This window comes from Spodoptera frugiperda, chromosome 26, assembly GCF_023101765.2.
Source record: "Spodoptera frugiperda isolate SF20-4 chromosome 26, AGI-APGP_CSIRO_Sfru_2.0, whole genome shotgun sequence".
Taxonomy (NCBI): domain Eukaryota; kingdom Metazoa; phylum Arthropoda; class Insecta; order Lepidoptera; family Noctuidae; genus Spodoptera; species Spodoptera frugiperda.
In genome coordinates this window covers 10,693,901-10,715,811 of record NC_064237.1, presented here as the reverse complement: position 1 = coordinate 10,715,811, position 21,911 = coordinate 10,693,901, and the positions used below count along the sequence as shown (strand labels likewise).

Genomic DNA, 21,911 nt, shown 5'->3' with positions numbered 1-21,911 from the left:
TTTTGTAAGATTTTTTTTACTATTTTTTGCTGTCAATGTATGTTAAACATGAGTGTGCGGATCCGAAACTAACCAAGTACCAAGGTGACTTTTTCCAAGTTATGCATACTTTCTAAGATTATTTATACACCACTGACAAACGGAAAACATCGCCAGGAAACCTATGCTTATAATTTTTAATTACCTATAAGTTTGAGATTGTCAACCTGCATTGAGCAAGCGTGGAGGTAAGTTGGTCAGCAATGACCACTTATAGGCTGATGATGTGATGAGTGTGTATGCTTAAACTAGTACCTTCTATGTTAAAATATAATACATGACATTTCTTATAAACAAATTTATTTACTCCATTATTTTTTTACGTAAAAGGTTTAGTTTTGTAGGCATTAAGACATAATGACAAACAAAAATTAAATAAAAAAACACAATTATATCTAACAAATATTACTATTAATGGCCTTTAATCAACCATTAATCATACAAAAAGCACCCATTAATCTACATCTACATATAAAAATCATCCCCAAACCACATACATAGCTAATTTTAATTAACCCTAAGTTTGTAACGTCTAATCGAATACATTGATTAGTGGGTCGTAATGACCCGGTGGGTAGTAACCCTCTGCTAATGACCTACGTATATCCTCCCACCCCTCCTAGAGGGTGTGTCATTAATACCCCCGCGAGGGAGGAACTGATTTGTTTTTATTTTGTTTTCAGAAGCGTATTGGAGAGTGCAGCGTTTGATGTAATAATTATACATGTATGTAGGTATGTATAAATAAAGATTGCTTATGGATGGATGGCTAAATTTATAGTTTTGTTACATACACATTATGCAACATTAAACCTTTTCATTCCTGAAAGAATAAGCAAAGGTAAACTCGTTTTGTTACTTAGCTTCAATAGAGGAATCTATACTAACTGGAACGAGCAAATAGTCCTTAGAGGACTGACCGACAGACAGACACTTTTAATATTTGCTTTATCGTTCAAAAGTGTCTTCCTGATCTTATTGAAATAAATAATATTGACTTGGACTTTGACAGCTAAAGATACCAGTTAAAGCACATCTGTTTTTCACATTAACAGATTAAGGATGTTTTTCCACTGTGTTCTAACACGCAAATTACATAGCTCTATCAGTGGAGACATTCACATACTCGTAGTTTCATAGCTTAGCTATTACATTTTCGTAGCATAGTCACATAGCCCATCTCTGGTGGAAAAACATCCTAAAACCTGGCACTAGGCTTTTTCAGAGTACCTAAGTATGCATCGTGAATATGAGTTTCAAACCTTGTTAATGAACCTGAAACTTCATTATTATTTACAGTAGTCATAATATCAACCACATCAAATGAACAAAAGAAAAATCTACCAAAAATCCCAATTTTAATCACAAAATCCTTACTTAACCACAGGAAATTGAGGACAAATGTAAAAAGAAAGATCCATTTATTAAGTGATGTCAAAGAGGATAGCTTCTTCCCCTACCCGAGGGTGTAGAAAGACGTTTGTGGTGTCGATACATTGACTTGTCATCCCCCACTTTTACAGGGGTGTCGACACTTATTTACTTTTACCAAGGATCGACACCTACTTTCCCCTATACAATTTTGAGCGACTTTAGTATAGAAGGATTTGTTTTTAAAACGTCTATATTTACATTATTGTGCAAACTGTAAAGATAAGGAATTAAGATTCGAGTGTCTTGGTATGTTTTCAGTTTATATTAATCTTTGTTTGTTATTGTTAGTTTCCAAAAGTGTATTTTTTGAGGTGATCGTAATAAGTGTGTGTGTGACTTTGATAATTTCGCTTCCACTTGCAATAACATAATAGGGTAGATGACTAATTTTTATTTTAATTTTGTCAGTTGAAATCAGACATTAAACCTAATCAAACTGCACATTTCAATAAATGACAAAAGGAAAAACAGTCAGTTTTGGAACCATTTTCAGCTCGAGCATAGTATTACTATTAGTTATTATATTCCTCAAATTCAAGACGGTCCATGATAAAATTGACTTAATATTATTGGCGTTAAACTCGCTTTTACAATGAGACTAATTAGCTACCACAATAGGATACAGACAGAACTATAATTGGTAGGACTATAGTCAAGATAACTAAAGCCTATGATCGATTCTCTATTCATTGAATATTTTACGTGAATATTATAACGATAATAACAAAATATATGATGCAATTAACAATAGTTTTACAGTCTATTAACAGTTTCTACTCAATTGTCCTAAACTATAAAATTTTAATAAAGATTTAATTTTAATCTTCACTCGCTGAGCGGCACGTTGTCTTTGTTAAATCACGTTTTGTTTTCTGTTCAGTTATACTAGTAGGTATCATAAATATTATGTATTATGTTTGTTTCTAAAAATGGCATTTCCTGTGGATTCATCTACGACGGCTATATTAGACAGTCTTTAATCTTCTTTAGTCCGTAATCTAATCATCACCCTTAGTATGAGTTTAACTACGTACTAAGGGTACTGATTAGAATCTCCTTTGAACACAAGAAATAAACTTTTCAGTTTTATTATGTGAGTGTCACAGCTTAACTTGATTCCTAAATGCCCATTGAAATTCCAAATTACAAGTCGAACAGAGAATATTTTCGTACGTGTTTACCACCTAAACTGCTGATGAAATTGTGATGAATTTAGGTTCAGATATAGAAAGATTGATTACATATAGCTATTTTCTTATGTGATGTCGCAGGACAAAGACAAAATTATTAATCTAAACAGTCCAAAAAAGGTCCTGTTAAACAATACCAAGTCGAGAATGTTGTATCCAAAGAAATGGCGAGTTTCTTCCCAAACAAAGTATTGCTGATACAAACAGATTTGTAAACAACCCGGTAAACAATCCCATGATCACGAACAGCGCTGTATTTCAGTATACGCTGTCTCTTTCTTTTTGCACACAAATCTACATCCAGACGTACGAGTGACAGAGACAGATACAAATTTCGCAAGATCGTCCCGATTGCCAGCTAAGCGATTCCTAATAGGGCTGTCGTTAAAATTTTCTTTAACTAAATATAAATTGAATATTTATTCCATTACAAAGTGACTCGGAAATTCAAACGAGTCGCGTTGATTAATATTGAACAGCAGATTATCATTTATCACGGATAATTAAATTCTCGCCACATATTTTCAATCGAGGATTACAAATGATACTTAATACAGTGTCAAGTACGTATAATTTGAATCGAAGGGCCACAAATTAATGAACGAACGGATGACAACTCCGTTTTAAACATGTTTAATGTTCAAATTATACGGTTGTCCGCATGTGTAGCGCCGCATTTCATTAGGCACAGTAATTACATTACAGCAATTTAATACGAAGCAAATCTTGTTTGCTAGTGAGAAAATTATTCATGCACGATAATTCACCGCCTCAGGAGCAACCCTGTAGAGGTCTCATGTCTATCTTTTACCGCTAAGCCTACGGCGGTGAAGTCGGCTCGTGTTTGATAGCGACGGCCGCTGAAAGGGATGGAGCGACACGCGCTACAGGAGAGCAACAGGGACACACGACGATCCTTAAATTTTATATTCTATCCGCATTTTGTCGCCTAAGCGTTCCATTTAGTGTTCCATATTTAAACCTCGCGCCATTCTTTTTTCTTCCCAACCGAGCAGAGAATGTAAGGAGATTTTCTATTTTTTTACTTTTGGGGTGTACCGAGCCAGCGCCGGATGTGTGTGGAATACTGATGTGTGCGTGCGACCGCCGACGCCCTGTTAGGGAATGAAATTGGCATATAAATGTAAATTTTATGCTATGAATTTTAAAATGAAGTCGATACTTCCGCGCTTACGGCGGAGCGAGTGAGCCGTTTTCACAAGTTTACGTCAGGCAGGGATGAAATTAGATTAGAATATGCCACTTACAGTAAAGAATGGGCTTTTAACGTCTTTCGCGAAACTCTTATGTTATGTAAGGCCATGATTACATTCGCCGTCTCTCCGAAACCGACAAAGCTTTATTTAATGCTCGCATAATGTTCCAATGTATCCCGCACATTCGTATAAAACGCTACTGAATAAAATATAATAATCATACACGTTCATGTTGGAGAAAATCATACATATATTCATTCTTATTCAATTATTCTTCAATGAAATCACATTTATGACACTCAATTATTTTAGATTCAATGTAATAGGTTCCATTGAAGCCTATAAATCCAAGTCAATAATACGATACTGCGATCAGAAAAGCAGCCCGGGACGTCGGACGAATGAAAGAAAATAGAGAAATCAAAGAAGAGGAAAAAATCCACTTTACAGACGCAAACAAGTCACTTTAACTTTATTGAGCTGTAATCGAATTGTGACGTCCCTAGGAGCGGCGACGCGGACGAGGTCGGAGCGGCGCGATCTGCAGCCATCCTTATCTGACCCGCCCATTTAAATCTATGCTATTCAATCGTGCCGTCTCACTCGCGTCCCAGGGGTGCCGCCAAGATTGCAATCTTTTGATTTATACCAACTATTAGGAGTGGTGCGGGATAGTCTGTCTCTCAGAGCGAGATCCGCCGCGATAAGTGTCGGATACAATCGACGTTAGTACTGATTATAGAAATGGATTTACTTATACACGCTTTGCGGAAAATATTTTGCTGTCGTGCCTTTGTATACAATGATATTTTAACTTTGTATACTTTTTTATTTTGAGAAATTCCCTAAACTTCGGTATGATAACCTTTCTGAATTAATTGGAAGAATAATATCACGGTCATTTTTGTCAGACACCAAGTAAAACTGTGGGCTATTCAACCCTATAAGATAAAAACAAAACAGAAGACGTATTGCCGAAATGAAATAAGGAAGGGTAGCAGCATTACTTTCCCGTTCGGAGGTAAAAGCCCAAACAAAATGCCATCAATTCGTATATGGCTAAGGGTTGGCCACAAAACGGCGTCCATTCAAAACTGTATTATCTCAAGTCGAACATTATTTCGGATCCTAAAGCTTATATAAAAAGCGGCGAGCCGCGCGGTCCCCGGCGGCCGCTTAGCCTCGGAAGGTTTGGGGAAAATAAGGGAAATCGTCCCTCATTTATATTGAACGGAAACCTTCAGCATTTTTACCCTTATGTACAAGTATGCGTCGTGTTTGTTCTTCTATTTTCCTCAAATAAGATCAGCTTCTCGGTAATGTTTTGGTTTATTTTGATGACGTGATTATATTTGTTTTGACTTTATCCGGACTTGGGAGCGTAACAAATACGTAGCTATATGTACCAAAATAAGGTTGATTTTCTTGAAATAAGTCACAAACACATTCATGGTTATTAGCGTTAAGAAAATGGTGGCATCCGTCAATTTCCGGCGAACACTTAGATCTGACGGAGCAATCGGCTGCGACCATACTAAAGCAGATTTGGTGCGTAATAAAATTAGGATGTTTCGCTATGGTAACAAAATGGCGGATCGTAAAGTGTCGATGGATTAAGACATTAGGTGTGTAACCGTTGCCATACGTCGCTTGCTAAATATAATACGACAGGCCGACACTACAAAGCAATATGGGATGTTTAAACCCCGTGACTAATGTTTATGGCTGAAAGTACCGCTCAATTTTGTATACTTTTGATACATATCCTGCCTAGTTTATTTAAAGTTTAATGGTTGATGGTGCTAAAAGTTCTCCCCTAAGGATTTGTGCTTGAGTGTGAAGTGGCTGTGAGTTTTAAAGAAAGTTGGGAATTAGACATATGGAGTATTGGGGGTGATTCGCTGGTTATTCTCGTTTGAAGTGGTTAGGATTATTGAGTATTTGGAGCATTAATCAAGCATTATATAGAAATAAGCTACCCATAATGTTTTAATTTAATAGGTACCGTACTCAGTTGATTATGAACTTAAATATAAGATAGAGTATTTTACAATTCTGTAAATTCCTTTCTCGAGAATTCAAACACTATTTTTTTCGTTCGTTAGTGAATGAGCAGATTTTACTTTTGAAGACAAACTTTAGATTAGTAAGATTACCTCAATTAAGTATTTTTTGTGCTTTTCCATAACTCCAAAAGTTTTAAAATATATAAATACATTTTTAATCATGAAAATAAACTAAGTACTTTTAGATTAGATTAGATTTAGATTTCAGCCACGAGCGTCCCTCCCACTCCTCTCTGTTTTAAGTACTTTTAAAGTTTTTATAAAGCGTGGTACTCACAGCTACTCTGCTCTCTTTGAGGTCCAGTCTCATGGCGAGGGCCTCCCTCATGAACACGTCAGGGTAGTGGGACGCCAGGAACGCTCGCTCCAGCTCTTCCAGCTGCCAGGAGTTGAAGTTCGTCCGAGATCTTCTTCTCTTTCCACTGTCACCATCATCGTCACATACGCCACCTGGGGAGAAAATAGGGGATTTAGAAAAACAGTTCGTGATGGTCTACTGCTGGACTTATAACCCTCCTCTACATAGGAGGGTTTGGCATGATCATGGCGGGTAAGTAGGAGATCATAGTGTTTTTTATTTCTTATTAGTTCTCCAGGCACTATTGGTCCGTGTCTAACTCTCCTTTTTTAGAAAGAAAAGGCTAATTATTATTTATTGGAAGTTTCATATTACATAGCAATAGTAAATACGTAGGTAGCCCGTTAGAATATATAAGTATACATTTTTTTTTACTTTTATGACTCATTGAAAGATAAATTCTGTATAAACATAGTATAAATGAAGAAAATAATTCAGAAATTCCAGGCATCTTGGCTCAAAACCTAAAAAACTACCTAATCCAACGTACTACCTAAGAGCAAATTCTAGCCTCCTACTGCTGTAGGCTAGGCCGCGCCACTGCCTTACGGAACGCACTTCGCAGAAAATAAAGTGATTAAGAGATAAAAGCACCGCCTTCTCAGACACTCAATAAAACAAGCACAATACCAATTCACAGTTTATGACACTTCGCAGTGTGAATTAGTCAAGACAATAAAGGATATCTATACATATAATAAAATCGTAGAAAAGTGCTGTCTGTACATTGAAAATAAAAATAAAAAAAATAGCAGGGATTATTGTTATGTCGATGTCGAACCCAAAAATGTAATTAACTTTTTTTTTGTCTGTTTGTCTGTTTGTCTGTGCGCGCTAATCTCAGAAACGGCTGATCCGAGTTGGATGCGGTTTTCACGAATATATTGTGGTATGCTTCAATTAACATTTAGTGTTTGTTTCATGTCAATCGGTTCATAAATAAAAAAGTTATGTCAAATTAAAGAATCACGTCGAACACTATTCTATGCTTATACCATTAATCTCCGCAACTATTTGACGGATTTGGTTGAAATTTGGTACAGATATAGTCTAGAACCTTAGAAAGGACATAGGATAGTTTTTATTTCAAAAATCAAAAAATTTAAATCCATATCTATATCTATACTTATAATAAATCTGTAGAGAGGTCAATTCTGTACATTAAATATATTTCCAAAATAACTATCAGCGGGTGATTAGTGATCGATACTGACGCCAAAAATGCAATCAGAAAAATTTTTGTCTGTCTGTCTGTCTGTCTGTCTGTATGTATGTTCTTTATAGAAACAAAAACCACTTGACAGATTTCATTGAAACTTGGTACAACTGTTCTTTATACTCCTGGGCAGGTTATAGTATACTTTTCATTACGCTACGATCAATAGGAGCAGAGCAGTGCACTCCACTTTTTAAGCTTCCGTCGCGTGTGCAGCCTTAATGGTTAAAGCTACACAGAAATCATGTACGACGGAAATGTTCTCCTTAAAATTGTTTAAAAAATATTCCACGACAGCAAATGTCTATCTCTTATGGTTGACTCACAATAACACGTATAACTCCCGATAGCTTAGCAGTTTGGAGCTTTCTGTTTATATTTGTCTACTCTTACGTTTATAACACATTCATTCATTCATTGATTCATTCATTCATTCATATTATAATATATCTGGTAAAAGGGTCAATTCTGTACGGTGAAAATGTTGAAAGAATAAATAGTAGAGGGTGTTACTAGATCGATACCAAACCCAAATATGTGATTAAAAATGTTTTTGTCTGTCTGTCTGTCTGTATGTTCAGGCATCACGTGAAAACTAACGGTTCGATATCGATGAAACTTGGTATAATTATACCTTATTATCCTGGGCATAAAATAGGATATTTTTTATCCTGGAAAAATACGAAGAAAAAAAAATCTTTATTCTTCAGTTTTATTCTACAGAACGCGAGCTCAACAGCAGTAGCTCAAACAAGGGATCTCCTTAATTATTATGGGCCTCGCCGTATTTGGGTCCAATAGGTATTGATAAGATGTCATTGTCAGAGTTACTCAAAATGGAGAAATAAAACTTCCACGCGAAGACCGACTTCCGCGCGGACGGAGTCGCGGGCGGAAGCTAGTTCTTTAATAAATAGCATAAAATACGAATATACATGTCTATTACTTCGCTACAGATAAAGATATAACTAATTATACCTAATCTGCTAGTGTTACCCACCTGTTCCATAACCACAGTCCTAAAAATCCAAAGAAGGTACGAATTAAATTGAATTTGAAAGCTGGCCCAACGGTTAACGCCTCGCAATTACATGGAAGTGCTATCATCTAAAACTCATATGACAGTGGAAGGGGCTAAGTCCCATCATCGTTAAAGCATAACGAGCAAACTTATAACATTTCCAATCATCAGAGAAGCAGGATTGAAATGAACAAGACATAATCGTAAAAGGTCCGTGGTCGGAACAAAGTCCATTCAGCCAATTCGTGTGCAGTTAAACAAAAGCCGCGACCGGGGGCTCATAAAAAAGAGATAATCTCCTACAAAGCGTCAGAGCAAGTTTTTGAAAATAGAATATAATTTCTAATTTTCTCCCGGTGATTTTAATTAAAAATGGTCCCGGGAGAACAGGACGGCTACACGCCCGCCGCCTCGGGTTGGAAAGGGACAGCTATAAATTACTCGCTCGGTCCTCCGAGGGGCTAAATAAATTAGAAGTGATTAAGAGGAACGCGCTTCTGTTCTGCGCTGAATGTATCGTTGTTTTGTTACTTTGATAATATGGTAAAAGAGGTTTTTACCTTAATTACGTAATGAATATGATTAAATTAAAACAAAAAATGTGATTACGAATCCAATCACAAAAAGCGAGGCAATGAATCATCCGGAATGTATTTAGGAAGTGTAATAATTGCAGTGTATAATATTTTTCGCGGCCACTGTGACATGAACAGAATGTTTTCAATTAATCCAGTATTCACTTGCCGTTAGACTAATTGAGTTGTTTTTACTTGTCAGACTGCCGATACGTTATGTTGTCGCCTTAAGAGAAAAGGCTAAATTACGCGTGTTGGAGCGAGACAGACGTATATCCCTAATGAGAGGAGTAAGCGAGACGGTGTCGGTTATTGTATTAAAACAAACGACCGCCTTGGGCCCGCAGACAACAGTTTTGGCGCGCTTTAATTTAGTCTGCTCAATGTTTTAATGTCACTTGGGAGGGGCTCGGGGGGGGACTTACTAAGTATCTATTTGAGGGCTGTATAACGCGGTTTATAAATTCGTACAGTTAATAATTCTGCTACATTCTGTTGTTTTGTTACGACGACAAACGAATGATTTATTTGAATTTTCATTGTCAGCCGTTTTATGTTTGAATTTGAGTGGAATGTTTTACCTTATTATAGCTTGTGTGACTAAGCAAACACTGGTCCTTTTGCAGGCTATTGTAAACACAATACAAATTCTCAAAATAACCTTTAAAGATTACCAAATCATATTAAAGACTACCGTACGAAAATGAAAAGCAAAATAACGATCCCATAAACAAGCGAGAGTAGGTATCCCAAAGACAATATTTTTATTTTATTCATAGAGAGGCTATCGTGGCACGACATCGCAGACCGGAATTAAATGTTTCTATTCAATAAATGCGATTTTATTTGTGATGCCATTTATATTTCTATTACGGGAAACAATAAAGGGGAATTGATACTCTATGGTAGCGGAGCTCGTTGTAATACAGATAATTTATGACTTATATTCGAGAGATTTGTATCTTTATCTATGTTTCGGCTGATTGCTTATATTGGGCTTTTGCGCTGATTGTAATACTTGGGGACTTTATTACTGTATTTTATTAGATAATGCTGATTCGGGTTTTCTTGTTGTTAGTAGTTTTGCTCTTGTCATCAAAATATTAATAGTTGGTTGGAATTGAATGTTACCGAAAAGATGTTTTATGGTATGTAATATACTTAGTACTTCTGTAATTAAGTGCCTACCTAGGTAGGTTAAACGAGATTTTCTTATTAGGTAGGTAGTTAGGTTAATATGAAAATCTGGTTGTTTTTCCGAAAGCAGATAGATATGTAGAACTGGTTAACTTTTCTCTGATTTAATGAAAGTATTTTTCTCTGTTAATGAAAGTATTTTTATTATAAACTGCTGAAAATTTCTAAATAAAGGTAAGTAAATAGTCTAGTTAGGTACCTTATGCGTGATAATAATGAATTAATGTTTACTTAGCACCAAGACTATTAAATTAAATCAATGAATTCGATACCAATTTAGGACAACAAATTATAAAGTCCAATAATAAAACAGCTTACATCTAACTGGAACTATAGAAAGACAGCGTTATCATTAAGAATTAATTAAAGCCATAAAGTAAAATGAATTAAACATAAAATTACGAGCAAGAAGTCGTTGAATGCAGACACAGGCGCGTAATAAAGATCGCGCTGTGCAATCAAAATATTGTGCGAGAATACATTACAATTTCATTATTCCGCGAATCAATCGCGACGCGGACGGACTCGGGTGTAAAACTTGGTAAATTTCCCCCCGTAATAATGTCCCGTTCGAACAACATAATCAGCTCACACAAGCCGATAATTTCCTTACTACAACTTCACACGAGCAAACGAATTTGTTTTCAAGGAACAGATTAAAATAGTCGCAGTCATTTTTTTCATTTTTCGTGAAAGTGTAATACGAAATTGTGGGCTTGTAATTGGTTAATTGCTATCAAAATGGTTGGTCGTGGTGATTCCTGCGGTGTGTACCCAAATATGGATGAAGTTATTGCATTGTGATAATAAAATGGAGACCGTGGAGATATTTTGGAATGTAATGATAGAGATATCGTGGGTCGTATCGTTTCCTTGTAAAACAAATATGTGAATATCGGTAGTAATCACGGGTTGTAAAGCTTCATGTGTTTGACACTGAGAAGTATTTACTTAAGAATTTTTTCGGTATCTTTTTACCGCAAAGAATATAATAATAATGGTTTTATTGTGTCCAAAAGTTTACAATCTCTCAATCAAAAGATCTCATGTTTGGATCAAAAACATATCTATTAAAAGGTTATATTTTATACTTTAGTAATTTTTAAGTGAAAGACATCAAAAGATGCACCTATTTCATCGCTTATTTCGTTTAAATATGCGGGATCATGTCGAGATGTGTTCAGTACTTCATAGCCGGTGGGGTGCCTCTCCTCACTGTAATTTGCCTTCGATCCCGAGAAATTAATTTCCAAAATCACCGGCAATAATAAAGTTATAATTTTGAACGAAATAGGCGGTTGTGCCTCGTGGACAGATCACAGGGGCGGACTTCGAGTTACGGCTGAGGTAACAAGATGCATTCAAGGATCTCCATATTTTGTATTGTGTTATAAAATAAGGTAAAGGAATGCTAATATGAATTTACGTTGAGATTCTAAAATTTTGGTACCTGCTAGGTAGGTTGTGTTTAGACACACACTGCATATTTTTATATGCAGTGTGTGTCTAAATGATGAACAAAAAATATTGATGAAAATTCAATATAAATGAACACTTTTTCAAATCAAAACTATTGACGAATTTAATAACTAAATTTAATTTAGCAAAATTTTGTAAAATAAACTTTAGTGAAAAAGAAACAATGAAAAATATTGTTACACCGCTGAATACATCCCTGTGGCACCGAATGAAGACATTGGCTACGAAAAGTGGCTTCATTAGCGGACCTGGCTGCGCTGGGTTCTGCGAACCGACTCGGAACGACTAATTGAATTTATGTAAGTATGTAGCGGGTAAACTACGGATTACGACTTTAGGAGAAACGTCTAGGTTTAGTATGGAAAGTTTTTTTTATTTGAGTAGGTCTAGTAGTGTTGTTTATTTGTTGTACGTAGTGTTTAGAGTATCACATCTTATTTTTAAAAGTAACAAATATTGTATACAACGTCACGCCTTTTATCCCCGAAGAAGAAGGCAGTGATGCTGCAATGCTGCTATACAATGTACACCCACTTTTCAGCATTTGTGTCATAAGTAGTATATAATAGGGGGTAACAAATAAATATGTATTAAACAGTATCTAATAATATCTATAGGTGAACCTCATTTGTAAATCCATAAGTTATCGTGAAAAGTAATCTGGATTAGACCTACCTAAACAGTTGACTAACGCGATAATCTTTCCCAGTTCTTCATAAGCAACAAATATTTTATTGAACATTCTTCGAATCGTCAAGTACCGGAGAAGAGAAATTAAAAAACCAAAAGAAGAAAAGAAATATTAAAAAGAAAAAGAAAAACTGCCTATTGAGTTTCATATTGAAATAATTAGAAATTATTTTCGTACGAGTATTATTCACGCGTGCGTCGAGGATGCCTGTTCAAGAGTAACTGGTTATTTAGGAAGCTGTTTCCGTAGGTAATTAAGTTAAAATATGAAATTATGACTGTCATAAGTTTATCTCGATAACATGACTATATTATCAAAACTTTTATTGCCAATTAATGGGCTTTGATAAATCGGAACATGCAATAACATGATCGTTAAATAAGCCATCAAGATAAAAATACGAAAATATATTTTAATTGCATAATGATTTCATATGTAAATAACTGAATAGCTATTGAATTACGTTGCAATACTTTTTCAATTACGAATATTAACACGTTAGTCACCTTGATCTCTACTGATCGGAGTTAACGAGGGATTCGCCTTCAACAAATTCTGTCGGTATTTTAAGATATGTATTAAAAAATACAGCATACACGTTACTTAGTTGATACACACACCAGTTTTCCTTGATTACCGTTGCCACCGAAGGTTGTAACTTTTTAATTTCCATGACATTTACCGAAACGTCATTTTTACTGTACGAACTGCAACACAATTAATTTACTAGCCTTGCCCTTAGTTAATTGTGTCGTCTCTTGCCACTCGTAATTACTAGCTGGCTTAATGTAGGGATTATTAAACACGACTTTTCAAATTATTAGCTATATACATATCATTTGAGGATATTAGCGAGCATTAAGAATGAGAACGGCTTAAGAGAAGGATGCTTCTTTGTTTCTTACTCCCTTTTAACATTATTGACCTAATAGGAAAGGTAAATGAAGGCTTATAGACATGTGGCTTCAAGTGTTAAAACGGTGGTCGTTACTCGTAAAATTCATTTATTAGAAATTTGTTATAGTATGTCATTATCTTCCGAAGTGAGCAGCACCTGTACTTGTATAAAAGTAATATGGTCAATTTAACTCCATCGTCGTTAAAGAATTTTATTGTAAATAGTCTTTTCTCGCACTATTAGGGCTTTGTATTTTATTGGTATTTTTGTTGATTGGTTAATCTTTACATGCGGAGAAGTAAGCTGCATTCTGGAATGGAATTTCAACTATAAAGAAGCAAAAGCTAAATTGACTGAATGTCAACTTCGGTACATCAAAATTGTATTCTCAGAATGACCTATCGGCATCTACAGTTATGTATGACCACATCCTTGTTGCGAAGCTGTAGAAAGCCTTGTACTCACAATTTGTACAACAACACAAAGGTCCGATAACATCAGCATTACATAAAGATACTTTTACATAAGACTGTGAATAGAAACAATTTTTCACCGTATCCCCGACGCGTAATATTTCGTGGCGCATCTACCTGCCGGATCATATCGCCGGAGGCCACCTCGCGGCTCGAGATTGAAACATGATAAATTGATACTACTATACTTTATACACAGACAACCCAACCGCTATTTTATGCCCGTGAAAATAAGGTGTAATAAAATTTTAATATTTTACCAAAACAATATTGATTGCCGCGGACTCGGATGGATTGGACCTACGTTTTGCTCGGCGATAAAGACACGCTCGTCCGGTGAGAAACTTCTTGTTGAATTTATCGTTTTGCTGTCATCTGACGGTTATTAAGAGTTGCTTTATGATTTTTGATTGTGATCGCATCTTTGACAAGTTTATTGTTTCATATTAAAGTTTTAAAATATTGTCAGGTTCAGTGTTCAGTCGTTTTAAAATTATGTTGGTACTTTATGTTCCGTGAGTCATGTTCGTGGCGATAATAAAGCATTTTGTCACACGTTTCCCGCCGCCATATTACCAATTTACGGAAACCAATTGGCGAACGTTCATAGTTTGCGGTGCACGTGCAAATTGTTCGTGCTGTCAAACCAAATAAATGGCTGAAAATCTTCTCGCTAGTAACTTGGCTTTGTTATTCTAATGCAAATTGGTTGGTTATAACTAAAGTGTATAATATTTTAGTAAGAACAAGTAGTGATTTCGTTAAAAGTCTAATTTTGATATTTTACTGTTACATTTAAATTATAGAATAATGAATCATTGAAGAGTTTGATATCATATTTAATTTCCAGATTTCATAATTTATTTTTTTTAAGAAAGAAAACTGTTAGTAGTCAAGTCCTAACGTCGGTCACCGGTGACCACCACAATGTGTTAATCACTTTGAAAACCAACAGCTGTACAGTTTGAATAAATAATGTGGTATAATGTGACAAAAGCTCAATTATAGGTTTTCACGAATCGCAATAGAAAATACAAACAAGAATTAAACATGCCAACAGAACTATACAATATTAAAATTACTTTCTACTTAGTTATATTAATTATACATTGCTGCACAAATTATACATTGATATTTGACTGTCACATTTAAATTATAGAGCTTCAATGACTAAGTAGATAGATAGATAAACAGATATAAACTTTATTGTACACAAAGTAAGTAGTTTTACTATTATACAATTTACAAAGTATGAGAAGGGTAAAGGGCAGTTTTATCGCTAACAGCGAATTTCTACCAACCAACCCTTTATATCTATTTTAAGTGTAGGTAAAGTACTTGTTCTTGTTAAGAATTTATAAAGGCGAAAAAAACTGCTTTGAGGAAAATATTGAACGCTAACGTGGTCACCGGTGACCGACGTTAGCGGAGGATTTGTCTGAAACAGTTTTCTATTGGCAGTCAAAGACTTAATTTAGGCAATGTATATCCACTTCGCTCGACTAAGGAGATCAGAGATCCCTTCCTTTGAACACCACTCGACCAATAACAAGCTCAGATTGCTGTTACGTCATCACAAGATCTTAACCAATACATCGTAGGCAGAACTACAATACACCGCAATAATTATTAGGGGATTACTCCCTAGTGACTTCCCGGGTCTTCCAACATATCGATGCTAGTGATGTACCTACCCGAATTTATGGGGGACCTCCGATTATCGATAAATCTCTGAACCATTAATTATTGAGATATTGTGTTGTTAGTGCGACTAGCTTGAGGCTGATTTGATTTTTGAAAGAAAAGTAAATTGGTTTTTAAGTTTTCTAAAACGGTAGCTAAATGTAACAAAAGAGCTTTTTTATGAGATCAGGCTAAACAAGGACACGAATTACTCGACAGTAAGTAATAAATACCTACCTCCCATGGAAACCCAGCGAAGTGACATGTGCCTTATAAGAAGCCTTAAAAGAAATATGCCTTTTTCCTAAAGGAATTAAGCTCAATGTATGGCATTAGACTCGCCCCTATTACATAGGAGTATCACACACACTCACAACAACTCTGACAACAAGTACCTGTTTTTAATATTTTTAACACTTGAATCTACATTAGGAAATAAAATACATTATGTTACGTAATATTGAGTATATTATAATAATTTATACCCTAGTGTTTTGCAGTAAAAACGTCTTGACGTCTTAACTGACGGGACAGGTGTTTCGTTCCTTGTCTGTCTACATTATTATGTTAAAAATGTGCTGAAAACATTTCATGCGAAATTAATCACCGGTTTATTTTTATGAAATATTGCATGAAGTGAAAATTATGTGTTAAATACAATTTCTTATTTCGAAGCATATTTTAATTGGTATTGGATACCTTTTTAACGTGTTTGAAATATTGAATAACGTATTACACATTTTTTAAAATACTTAGCACGAACCTAAAGACTTTACCAAAAAATATATTAAATAATGTAAGTGGATAAATAATATTTAATGTTTTTTTAATGTTACACCAATATAATGGTTTCATAATTGATATTTTATGGTGATATTGTACTAAAATATATATAAAAAAACAAATAAATGAAACTAGCACTACCTATGATATAAACAAAATAAATCATACATTAGGTACCAAGCTGTGTTTATTTCGTATATACACATCTCTAGGTAAGGAAAACAACAAGGAAACAGATAAACTATTTCCTTATTCAGGAAAAATAAACCAAAAATATTATACCGTATCATAACATCACTATTTTTTGCGTACAAAGTTCCTAACTTCGGCCCTATATTATCTGTGGCGAATCCCGCGGGAGCAATAATTCAGCCAAGTCGGTTTGTTGTATCTGTGCTCGACTTATTTAATCATCTGATGTTGGCTGCATTGGCTAAACATAATCACTGCGTACTACTTGGAGAGGAAAAGTTTAATCTAACATAATCATTTGCGTTCTAACTACTAAGTTGTTATCGATATGATTTTATTACATTTCATAGAAACGCCTATATAGAAAATTGCTATATTTTCTAAATATTGCTTACATAGAGTCTGTTATTCTTAGAAATTATTTATTGAGCGAGTATGTGCTCGTATTCTTTATGAAATACTTCGATTACTAATATAAACATTAAAGATGAAATACCTCAATTACGTAGGAGTATGTAGAATCAACACGATTTTGAAAGATGAACAGAACTTACTCGGTAATTCAGTTTTTTGTTGCAGATAAGAATTGTAACTACTTAAAAACTAGAAATCCTAAGCTAGGATGAGCATAACATTGTATAATGTTGACTGAAACAAAGTTTAAAGACCTGTAAACTGTACTAATTTTACAAATATCAACCCGTCACAAACAAATTAATGAACATTAAAAAAATCATTGATATCAAAGTAAAAAGTGTAATATAATTTTATCAGTTCAATTTAACCGCTCTAATTCATGTTTTCAAAGCCGACATGTGTATTTTATTTCGTGGGTTAAGAACTAGAGTAGCGTAAGGGCAAAAACTCAAAAATTTTTTTTTTCACCATTCGCTTTTTCAATCCCCATATTTGTATGTGCCGAAAAACTGGAACGATGTAGTGTGTAGATTGCTTAGTACAATAATAACGCATAAAAATTAAACAAGTTTGTTTATTGCTAAAAGGAAGTATTTCTACTTACAATAATCTTGACATTATTTTGTCAATAAAGTTATGAGCACAACGATTGTAACTCGACTTACGAGCGAATAGGACACCGAATTATGACTTTGTAGCCTTAAATGTTTTGTGCCAAATAAACGTAAGGAGCCGTTACTGCTTATGGGTCCTTGTTTTGTACGCGTCTGTAATTTTTCTCCGTGCCAAAAAAACGTAAGGGTGGGTTACGCTACTATGGCACTAAATAATTAAAGTAATGCAGTCCGTTATTATGACGTATGTCAACCAGTTTTAGAAAAATATATGTATATATATTTTTTTAATTTAATTTTTTACCATAAATTTACAGTAATCTGTAGCCAATAAATAAAGCTTTATTTTAAGTAAAAACCAGATATACAGATACTATAGATTTTGCCACAAAAGACCTACAAGTTGACGGTAGGTAAATTTGAGTTGTTTTTCGGCTCTCCTGAGAAGTTGTCATTTTGCCCTTACGCTACTCTAGTTCTTAACCCACGATTTGGTAATCTATGATGGTGGATATAACAAAACAATATTGTCCCAGGGGTGCTATAGGTCAGACGGCCCGCGGCCCTACCGCCTCACGTCACACCGAAGATAGCAGTACCAACTGTCAAACTATAATGACAATTCTTTTTTCAAAAATATTGAGGAATGTGGAGATTTTTTTATTTAAATTCCCTATTTGATATAGGTGTAAAATTGTAAAACATTTATAAGTTACGTATTTTATTGATATTAAAAAATGATTTAGTTTTAATTTTGATTGCACGGTCGGTGTGGTGGCTGGGCAACACGGGCTGCCGTGCAACGTCCACCAATTGCTGTTTCGGGTATGGGTGTCATGTATATGTGAGCTTGTATATTTGTAAACGCACCCACGACACAGAAGAAAATCCTAGTATGCGGCAACGTATATAAAAAAAAAATCAAATAATACAATACAATTATAAAATAAGTGCATTTATTAAAACATGTTCCACTATAAAGAAGTACTTATAACATAAGTCCCACATTGTTGTGACAAAATGTCACATACCTGTCAATGTCAACGTGACAGGGACGCCATAATTGTTTATTGTTGTGACAAGGTGTCACCAACTCATTGTAATTCTATTTTAATTGAATTACAATAACATGAGTTTTATTCTATAATGGATAATAAATACATATATCTCTGTAATAAAATAACTTTATACATATTAATTAATACATTGACTACCTAAGTAGACATATCTTTTATAAATGTAAGAAATCATCAAACATTGTTAATTTGCCTTTGTTAAAAATTGGTATTGTATACTTTTCCCGGTTATAAAAGTTATTATACTTACATAGGTTAGGTGTATTGTTTAGACACTATAATGGTTAAAAGGAGTTTTCTAATACCTTTAAACAGTAGTGATAAATAGTGACGGTAGTGCATTTACTTGTCAGCACTCTCGTAGCTATGCTTTTTTTTTTAGGGTGGAAAATCATCCAATGACTTCTCCCGCCTTGGGCGAGGCGAGAGGGAGTGTCAGACTCTTACTGACTAAAAACCACCCCGTTCCTATTCCTGCCCGTCGAGCCGGAGCCCCGGTAAACCCGCTAGGGTCGTAGCTATGCTACGAAGATGTAATTGCTAAGATGTGAAACTTTGTGACTGTTTCCACTTCCACTGATACTAAATTATGTAGCTGTGTCGCGAAGTAGCTGTCGTTGTGCTTCACTAAAAACCGAAAAAAGTCCAATAATACTTTGCCCGACCCGGGAATCGTACCCGAGCCCCCTTTCTGGCAGTCGCACTTGCGACATTGCGTTCAGTTGAAATTAATGCTTTTTGACATTGACTTTGAATTGAGTATCAAAAACGATCAAAACCTCTAGGTATAATCAAAAATCTAGCTCAAATACTACTTCAAACTTTATAAACTCACTCTACAACCCACAATAGTCTACTTAACTAATTCGCTATATCTTTGTTTACTAACACATTAACCCTTCGGCCGCGGCGGGTCTGACAAGTCCGTTTCCATACCGGCTGTGGGTACAAAGGACCATTATCTTGACTGTCACAATTTATTTGTATTATTATCACTTCTGCTCGTTCCCTGGCTTGTAGTCTGTCTTGATAATATCTTAATTAATTTGTTGGGAATGTTGTGATATGTGTGTGATGAATTGTTTGTTCTCGTTGGTACTGTTGTGATTTTGCACGTGTAAGTAATGTTGTAATGGAATTGATTGTGTTGTTATGATTTGTTGAAGTTTTAATTAACTTTGCGACGTTTGCATGTAAGATGGGGAACAATGGTAGTGTATTTTTAATAGAAATTAATTTAATGTTTTTGTTTGATCTGGGAAACTGTTCCACAACTAATTTTCAGTTCGGAAGTTGTAATGTAATTTACACTTATAATAGTTATCTTTAGTTTGTGAATACATCAAGTATTTGAAAACGGTGCAGCCATTTACTTCAAATAATGTTTAATACCACCTAATTTGCCACTAAAATGTCAACACACATAAGAAAGTAGATATACTAACAAAATTAGGTACTAAAACTATTATCGGTGAACCATAATTTTAGAAATACACTAAATATGCGGTGATTAGCCGACCTAGTATATCTGTTAAATAAGTTTCACCTATAATAGTTATTTTTCAAAACTACAAGTAAAAAGACATCAAACTCTTAAAAGGTGACCAAAAATCCTAACGGTCCTTTAGGCCCCTAACCAGAAATGTCGTATTTAAACATTGCGCGCATCGGGCGTGACGCGCGGGTTAATTTTATGCTACATTAATACAGTGGAGGGTTGGAGCCACTTTTTAATAGGGTTAGTTATGGTGCGGGGTCTCTCACACCCCCGTGAGTTCTCAGGGTTAGCAATATGTTATAGTCAATGGGATTATCTGCTTGTTTTGAGATAAAATTGGATTAATTTTGGATAAACAGTTTGAGGGTTTATTTGCACTTCTATTATGTTATTTGTCGTGGCTTATTTTTAATGGAGGATTAGATATTTGATAGTATTATTATATTATGACTTTCTCATAGAACGACAAATGACTGTTGAAGTCTATTTGTGCTCTTAAAAATTTCATTAATATTTTCGATTAGATTATTTACATTGGATAACACAGTAAAATACTTACAATCCATTCCGAAATAACGCCCTACAACTTTAAAAACATAAAAAAAAAGTTCTGGGAAAATTTTGCCACCACAAAAAAAATCATCTACCACCCCTAATTTCTTCTAACGCAAAAACAACAACAGCGAAAAAAACACAAACGGAACATTATAAAACCAATAAAATTATATTAATTTATTCATAAAACATACTGGAGCGTGAAATTACTTGTTTGTTTTTTTTTAAAGAAAAAAAAGCGAGTGGGTGACATTTTTTCTCTCAGTCCCACGCGAAATCGTATTAAGGCGAATCAATTGGTCACAGAGTATGAAACAATAGAATTATTATGAACGAATGAATGAACGAAAATAATAATATTACATTACAAAACGGAATATTGCAAAGCGTAATTAACTGGGAACAATATTAACGATATGCAATTAAAAGCAATTTCAGGGTAATTTCATATTATATTGAAGTTTTTTCTTTGGTAACATATTGCTACATATTTATTTTTGGAGGTTCCCAGTAGTTGACTCAACCAATGCTTACTGTATGACAAAATACTCGTATAATAACATGAATGAATAACTTAAATGACTCACAATTGGGGAAAAACCGTAAAAAACATATGTTTGTTAGCTTCAATTCTAAGATTTTTTTCATTTCTACAAAATAAATTGTTGATAAAATTCGGTACAATATTGATATCAGTAGACATTTCACTTAATTTCATCATAATCTTATCCGCGTTTTATTATTGTTTGTAAGTTAAATTATAGCTACACTTGTTATTACTCAGATAACTGTATAAAGTGTTTAATGATTGTTAATTACGGTAGCCGAGAGAATAAAGACAGCCTGTCATATTTATTATTATAAATATTATCTGTCCAATAAGGATGACAAATTAATAAACAAAATGGCATCTGTGAAGGTGACACTCGTTACTTGTAACACGTTTTGAGATGTTCCGAAATTAATACGCTCAGGGGAACAATTTCATGGAACCAAAGAACCAATAAACCGCTAAGTTACAGGACATATTGGCAGAAAATCACACAAGTCTCCCGTGACCAATTTCCAGAAGGGGTGAATGGGACCAAAACGGTGCACTATGAAAAAAAGTAAATAGTAAAAAAGCGAAACGAATTTGACAAATGCGTGTTTTGGGGCACGCGACGCACGATTCGGCACGCGTCGCGCCGCAAGATGTGATGACGAGACTCTATTTTGGGTGCAATCAAATTTTAATGG

The 21,911-nt window shown here is 34.7% G+C and overlaps 1 protein-coding gene across 4 annotated transcripts in view; it reads right to left on the bottom strand.

The window, feature by feature from the left end:
- The window catches only part of LOC118264302 (homeobox protein unc-4), a 38,991-nt gene that overhangs the window by 8,359 nt on the left and 8,721 nt on the right, over nucleotides 1-21,911 (bottom strand). For 3 of the 4 annotated variants that reach the window (XM_035576772.2, XM_050704692.1, XM_035576771.2), the window contains exon 2: nucleotides 6,224-6,396. In XM_035576772.2, the coding sequence (XP_035432665.2) occupies nucleotides 6,224-6,396 (173 nt within the window). Of the gene's footprint in view, nucleotides 1-6,223; nucleotides 6,397-12,467; nucleotides 12,666-21,911 lie in introns of those variants that run through there. The other variant, XM_050704693.1, reaches the window with a different exon arrangement.